Below are 7,502 nucleotides of genomic sequence, written 5' to 3'. Positions count from 1 at the left end.
TTCCTTCCTTCCTTCCTTCCTTCCTTCCTTCCTTCCTTCCTCCTCCCTCCCTCCCTCCCTCCCTCCCTCTCTCCCTCTCTCCCTCTCTTTCTCCCTTTCTCCCTTTCTTTCTTTCTTTTGCTTGAACTCAGGGCCTGAGCTCTTTTTTTGTTCAACCTTAGCACTACTGCTTTGAGCCACAGCTTCACTTTCAGTTTTCTTGTAGTTAATTGGAGATAAGAATTCCAGAAACTTTCCTGCCTGGCCTGGCTTCAAGCCTACATCCTTAGATCTCAGCTTCCTGAGTAGTTAGGATTACAGGTGTGAGCCATCAGTTCCAGGCCGGGGCTGTGCCCCCCACAATTACCCCCTCTCCTGGGGCTTGAACTCTGGATGCTTTCCCTGAGCTCCTTTTGTTCAAAGCTAGCACTCTACTACTTGAGCCACAGGACCACTTTCAGCTTTTTTTGTGATTAATTGGAGAAAAGAGACCCATGGACTTTCCTGCCTGGGCTGGCTTCGAACCATGATCCTCAGATCTTGGCCTTCTGAGTAGTTTAGGATTATAGGTGTGAGCCATTGGCATCTCGGTTGGACTTTTTTTCCCTCCAGTTGTGGGGCTTGACCTCTGGGCCTAGGTGCTGTCCCTCAGCTCTTCAGCTCAAGGAGAGTGGTATATTGGAGAGAAGAGTGTCACGGACTTTCTTGCCTAGGCTGGCCTTGAACCTTCATCCTCAGATCTCAGCCTTCTGAGTAGCTAGGATTACAGGCGTGAGCCACTGGTGGCTGGCATGGGCTGTTTCTTTAAAACAAAACAACAAAAATCAAAACATGCACCTTCCATGTGACCAAGCAAGTAAATTCTTTGGCATTTATTCCAGAAACATGAGATCTGATTATATAGGAAAAACCACTTGTCCTTTTATTCTCTCAGTCACAACTAAAGAAAAGCAATTTCTTCCTTCCATCCTCAGTACTTTTCTCCTTGCACCAGACTTTTCCCTACACTGACTTAATCTCTGATTCAGAGCAGGGACTGGAGATCGAACTCTGCACCTCCTGCTTGCTTGGCAGGTACTCTACACCTGAGCCATGGTCCACTTTATTTTTCATAGGGAGTTTTGCATTTTTGTTCAAGTTAGCTTTGGACTATTTTCTACCTCCCAAGTAGCTGTGGTGACCGGTATGAGGCTTGTCTTTCTGGTTCCCAGCCCCAGGGCTTTCTGGAGCCTCTGGAAAGTTGCCTTGTTAGAACAAAACATGCTGTCATTCACAAATCCAAGAGTGTAGCAGTCTATCAGGACGTGGGTTATCCCTCGAACCCTTCCTATTGAGGAACTTGCAAGAGTATTAGCTGCTGTTTGTAGAATCAGCAGCAGATGAGATGGGTTTCAGGAATTATTATCTCACACTTATATTCTCACAGAGCCTCTATGTGAGTTACAAGTCACTGATACCCGGAAACAACCCAGATGTCCTTTAGTAGGCAAATGATTAAACAATTCCACACTCTGGAATATTAGTGCTAAAGAAATAGCAGCTTTTGGAATATCCAACAGTCTGGATCATTCTACAGAGCATTCTTGGTGGAAAAGGCTGTTCCCAGAGGGTTGCAATGTGTCTGATTTCATTTATGTAACTTTTTTTTTTTTGCAAGTCCTGGGCCTTGAACTCAGGGCCTGGGCACTGTTCCTGAGCTACTTTTGTTCAAGGTTAGCACTCTACCACTTGAGCCACAGCACCACTTCTAGCTTTTTCTGTTTATGTGGGAGTGAGGAATTGAACCAAGAGCTTCATGCATGTTAGGCAAGCACTCTCTCACTAAGCCATTTTCTCAGCCCTCATTTCTGTAACATTCTTGAGAGATGGCAAAATGACAGAAGTGGAGAACAGATGTGATTAGTGTATGTCAAGACAAGAGTTGAGTGGGGTGGGAGGGGGGTGAGTGGGGATCCAAAAGGGCAGCCTGGAGGATCTCTGTGGTGATGGCGTGTTCTGTATCATAGTAAGTCCTTGTCTCACAAGCACCTTGGCAGAGTGGAATCTTCTTTTTCTCGTCTGTTGTGGGGCTTGAACTCAGGGCTTGGGTGCTGTCCCTCAGCTCGTCAGCTCAAGGCAAGCGCTCTACCACTTGAACCACAGCACCACCTCCAGTTTTTCAGTTTTATTGGAGCTAAGAGTCTCATGGACTTTTCCTACCCAGGCTGGCTTTGAACCACGATCCTGAGTGGAATCTTGTACTGCATTGTTGCCCATGCTACTATAGGAGCAACTGAGTAAAGGGTATTAATTCTCACACCGACATGTAACTCTACCTGAGGTGGATTTGCCCAGTTATCTTACAATATAACAGTCTAATGGAAGAAATGATCATTGTAAAATGAGAATGCCATGCAGAAGAGTGTTTAATGAAAAAATACACTATCTTCTTCCCCACCTCCTGCCTCCACCCAGACTGTCCCTCCTTGCTAATTGCCAACCATGTTGTTCACCATTATTATCTGCATTTCTCTGAATAGTTCAGAACTGATACTGCTTAAAGCACACAAAGCTGGGTGCCAGTGGCTCACACTTGTTATCCTAGCTACTCAGGAGGCTGAGATCTGAGGATGATGGCTTGAAGGAAAAGTCCTCGAGACTCATATTTCAAATTAACTACCACCCCTCACCCCTGCAACAACAACAACAAAAGCCAGGGATATAGTTCTAGTCTTGAGCACAAAAGAAACAGCTCCTAAGCTGTGAGTTCAAGCCTCAAGCCTGGCGCACATACACACACACTCAACAAAATTAAACCTCTGGACTTGTTTGATTACCCTGCCCTGGTAGTTTGTCCTTGTGTTTCACAAGAGATCTACAGGGCCACTTTCCATCCCTGGGTTCCCTGAAGGAGACACAGCAGGTGATGGTTTATGCCAGGGCGGGCCCAGCTGACAGTGTGCTGTGTATACTCACGACAGGGATTGAGCCCACTGGAAACATGGTAAAGCAGCCAGCCAAGTTCACTGTGGACACCATCAGCGCCGGGCAGGGAGATGTGATGGTGTTCATTGAAGACCCTGAAGGGAATAAGGAAGAGGTATGTGCAAGGTGCTGCTCTCCTCTCGGAGACTGTGCCTCTGTTTTTTCCCTTATAGCTCAGCCAAAATATTCTTTACCGAAAAGGATACTGAGGCTTTTGATGGTTAATTCGTCCAACAACTGTGCTTTGTATCTAATCTACATTGATTCCCAGTGCAACAATGTTTAATAAGATGATTTTTGGATTGAGTAAAGGTCTTACTAGTTGAAGTGGGAGACTGTGGTGTTTATTGCCCTCTCTTCTTACAACAATCATTGAGTCTATCTTCAGGGCCTTTGCACATGCTATTCTCTCTGTCCACTTACTTTCGTAAGGCCATATTTTATTCCTAGCATGTAAGCAAGCTCTGAAACACCAAGTTTCCTAATTAATTGTCTGTTTTCCCTTCTAGAGCAGGGCTTATATTCGAAGTGCTTATTATTTTCCTTTTGGTCGCTAACACTGAGTCTGGTATTTCACAGGCTTTTAACAACTTGGTGCCTGTAAAAGTTTAAGGTTCTCTCTCATCTAGAGAGTGACAGTTTGGAGACAGTGAGAGTCCTGGCTTGGCTGTGTGGCTGTGTAGCTGCTGCTTTGCTGGTATCCTCTGAGGGAGTGAGGAACAGAAAGTAGCCAGAACACCAGGGTTCTGACCTGGCAGCTGGTGGCAGGACCTTGGTTGACATTGCCTGCTGCTCACTCACACCTACCATCTACTGTTTCTATCTTCTCTCCTAGGCACAGGTGACCCCTGACAGTGACAAGAACAAGACATACTCTGTTGAATACCTGCCTAAGGTCACCGGGCTTCACAAGGTAAGATGAGGTGTCCTGGCTCCTGGCCATGTCTTGGATGTTCCTGGGACTTGTTCAGAGAAACATAGAAGAAAGAGATCTTGGGAAGAAGAATGAATAGTCTTGGGGGGAGTGGTTGTGGTCCCAGAGAGAAAACCCCAGATGGGTCTCTCACGTGCTAGAAAAATGCTCTACTACTGAGCTACCCTTGTGTTTTTGTTTTTGTTTTTTTGGCTAATCCTAGGGCTTGAACTCAGGGCCTGGGCACTATCCCTGCGCTCTTCAGCTCAAGGTGAGCTCTCTACTGCTTGAGCCATAGCACCACTTCCAGTTTTCTGTTGGTTTATTGGAGATAAGAGTCTCATGGACTTTCCTACCCGGGCTGGCTTTGAACCACAATCCTCAGATCTCAGCCTCCTGAGTAGCTAGGATTACAGGTGTGAGCCACTGGTGCCTGGCTCCCCTTGTGGTTTTTTAAAATTAATTTCTGATGCTCTTTGAGAAAGTTTGAAATCCTGGTAAATCAAGCTCTAGACATGAGCTAACCCATATTCACTGCTTAAATTCCAATGGGAACTTATTTGTAATATTATTCTATTTGTTTTATTTATGCCAGTCGTGGGGCTTGAACTCAGTGCCTGGGCATTTCCTCTTAGCTTTTATGTTTAAGGCTGGCACTTAGCACTTAAACACACCTCTATTTCTGGCTTAACCATTGTAGAACCACAATCCTTAGATCTCAGCCTCCTGAGTAGCTAACATGAAAAGCGTGAGCCACTGGTGCCTTGCTCATTTGATTTTTCTAACTTTGTGTGAGCACCCAGCATTATAACTACAAGGCCGGGGTGTCGCTTGCTGCCAAGACTAAGCTGTGGTCTCTGTCTTCCTGCTTCTTTACGTCTTTCCCTGTGAGGTGGCCTGCAGGGCTCAGCAGCCTGAAGCCTAAGGACACAGGAGCCTGGCTGACTCTAATGGAGGGAAACAGTTCCCCTAGCATGTAGGGACATGGCAGTGATCTAAGCCTCAGCCCCTTGATGTCTATATCATGTGTTTGAGATGGTGTCCAGGCAGGAGTGAAGAGTACCGAGGCCTGCAGGAGAGGATGATCCTGGACGCCTCTCACTAGAAGAGTCCTGTCTAGCACAGAAAGGCTATATCATGCTCAGACACACAGGCAGGCAGACAGACAGACTCACTCTGTTTACTACCTCAGGCTCTTATAAATTCACCTGGAACTCTGGCCTCAGCTGCTTCTTACATTCTTGGAACACCATGAATTTGGAAGAAGTATTTGTGACATAATGAATTCATTCCTGCCAATATAGGTTCACATGAATCCCAACACAGTTCTCTTGAGAAATTCCAGGGTGAGAACTGGGATTCAAGTTTTAGACAGAAATCGGTGTAATTTTGTCTCAAACCCATTTTTGTCCCTGGGAAAGCACTTTGTGCTTGAACTCTTGGGCCTGTGCATTTTAATATGGACCTCATGTCTGGAAGCTCAAGGACAAGTGGTTACACATTTCCTTCTAGAAAAGCTCAGTGTACCTGACATGGGCAGTTAGTTTGCTCGAGGTCTGATGACATCCCATGCATAGCCATATAGCAATCTGAGTTGATTTCAGGGCATCTGGTTGCAGCCCCTTGGACCATCCTGAGACGTGTGGAAAAGAATATCGTCAAACATGGGACTTGCTAATAGTCTTGCTAGGCTTATAGAGGATATCACATCTCTCCTATCTGTCACCTGCAGGTCATAGTGCTCTTTGCAGGACAGCACATCTCCAAGAGCCCATTTGAAGTGAATGTTGACAAGGCCCAGGGAGACGCCAGTAAAGTCATTGCAAAAGGCCCAGGCTTGGAAGTTGCAGGGAATATCGCCAATAAACCCACCTACTTTGACATCTACACAGCCGGTAATGCACCTTCCTTCTTGGCCTGAGCTCTTTAGGAACTTGAAGGTTTGTCTGAGAGGGGCTCTTGAGCTAATAGAACACTTGTTCTGTCTCAGGAGCTGGTGTGGGTGACATCGCTGTAGAGGTTGAAGATCCCCAAGGCAAGAACACTGTGGAGGTGCTCATGGAAGACAAAGGCAACCAGGTGTATCGGTGTGTGTACAAACCAATGCAGCCTGGCCCCCACGTGATCAACGTTTCCTTTGCTGGGGACAATATTCCCAAGAGTCCTTTTATTGTGCAGGTTGGAGAAGGTGAGTAGTGCCAGGTGGCGAAGTGCATCTACTTCTGGAGTGGAGACTCACTGTGTGATTGGGCACTGGGGCCATGAACATGGTCAAGGCCCAATACCTTGCTTGCTCCTATCCCCTTCTTGCTACTACCCCTGGAGGAGGAAGTGATCTACTTTGTTCTCAAGATAGTGACAGTAATAATTTGCTGTGCTTTGTCAGTGTTCCTCATTGTGACAAAATTCCTGAGGTAATCAGATTAATAGAAGAAAAGGTGTTTGTGTCTCATAGTTTCAGAGGTTTCACACTTTATGATCTGTTGGTTCCATTTCCTGTGGGCCACACGTACTGTGGCAGCACAGTACATCTTGGTAGGAGTGTGTGCTGCTGGAGCTAATTGTATCATAACAGCTGGGAAGCAAACACCCAGGAAGGAGCTGGTATCACATACTCCCCCACAGGGCCATGCCCCCAGTGACCTAACTTATTTCTATTAGGCTCCACCTCTTAAAGGTTCTGACATCTTCTAGAAAGAAATGGAAGCCGGGGACCAGTGGCTTATGCCTATAATCCTGGCTACTCAGGAGGCTGAGATCTGAGGATCACAGTTCAAAGCCAGCTGGGGCAGGAAAGTCCATGAAACTTAATAAACCACCAGAAAACCAGAAGTGGCGCTGTGGCTCAAGTGGTAGAGTGCTAGCCTTTAGCTGAAGAGCTGAGGGACAGTGCCCAGGCCCAGAGTTCAAGCCCCACGACCAACCAAAAAAAAAAAAAAAAAAATGGAGACATGGGCTTCTGAGGGACATTTTAGATTAAATTTATAGCACAAGTAGGGCATTCCTAATCTAAACATTTGAATCCTACTGTCAGAATCCAAGAATTTTGGGCATTTGGCGTGATGTTCAAACTGTTTCAGACTCAGACATCGGACTTTCTTTTATTTTATTTGTGAACATACTGTACAGAGGGGTTACAATTACATGGGCAGGATAATGCGTACATTTCTTACCAAGCATTGCAGCCTCCTCCTTTGTTTACCCTTCACCTCCCTTCCCAGCCTCCCCCCTCCCCCCGCCCCCCCCAATCCTTCCCCCAGACATCGGACTTTCAAAGTAGGGATACTCAACCAGTAAAGTCCCTGCCAATGTTAAAAAGAAAATCTGAAATTTGAAACACTTTTGTCCCAGGCGCTTTGGATAAATGATAGTTGATCTATGTCTTCTATGGGCCACACAGGGTCCTAAGTGTGGTACCTTGTATTTAACTCATTTGATGGATCATATGCTTCCCATACACAAACAGGGAATTGTCATATGTGACCAAAGCTGGTTTTTACTGGCTTCTGGGCACTTAGACAGTATCCGTTTCACAGCCCATGTCCTGCAGATGCTATTCCTATTCACAGTATATAAGCCTTGGATAATATAAGGTATTGGTGCTGTGAAGCATCTGTAAGAGAGGAACTATAATCTCTGTTGACCA

At 46.0% G+C, this 7,502-nt stretch overlaps 1 protein-coding gene across 2 annotated transcripts in view; it reads left to right on the top strand.

Annotated features, from left to right (window-relative positions):
• Flnb (filamin B, beta) overlaps positions 1–7,502 on the top strand; it is a 152,507-nt gene that overhangs the window by 73,505 nt on the left and 71,500 nt on the right. For both annotated transcript variants that reach the window (XM_013010498.1, XM_013010497.1), the window contains exons 5-8: positions 2,940–3,058; positions 3,779–3,856; positions 5,589–5,751; positions 5,847–6,044. In XM_013010498.1, coding sequence (XP_012865952.1) covers positions 2,940–3,058; positions 3,779–3,856; positions 5,589–5,751; positions 5,847–6,044 — 558 coding nt within the window. The remainder of the gene's footprint in view (positions 1–2,939; positions 3,059–3,778; positions 3,857–5,588; positions 5,752–5,846; positions 6,045–7,502) is intronic.

The sequence above is a fragment of the Dipodomys ordii genome, unplaced genomic scaffold (genome assembly GCF_000151885.1).
Source record: "Dipodomys ordii isolate 6190 unplaced genomic scaffold, Dord_2.0 Scaffold12, whole genome shotgun sequence".
Lineage (NCBI taxonomy): Eukaryota > Metazoa > Chordata > Mammalia > Rodentia > Heteromyidae > Dipodomys > Dipodomys ordii.
This window is presented reverse-complemented; position numbering and strand designations above follow the sequence as displayed.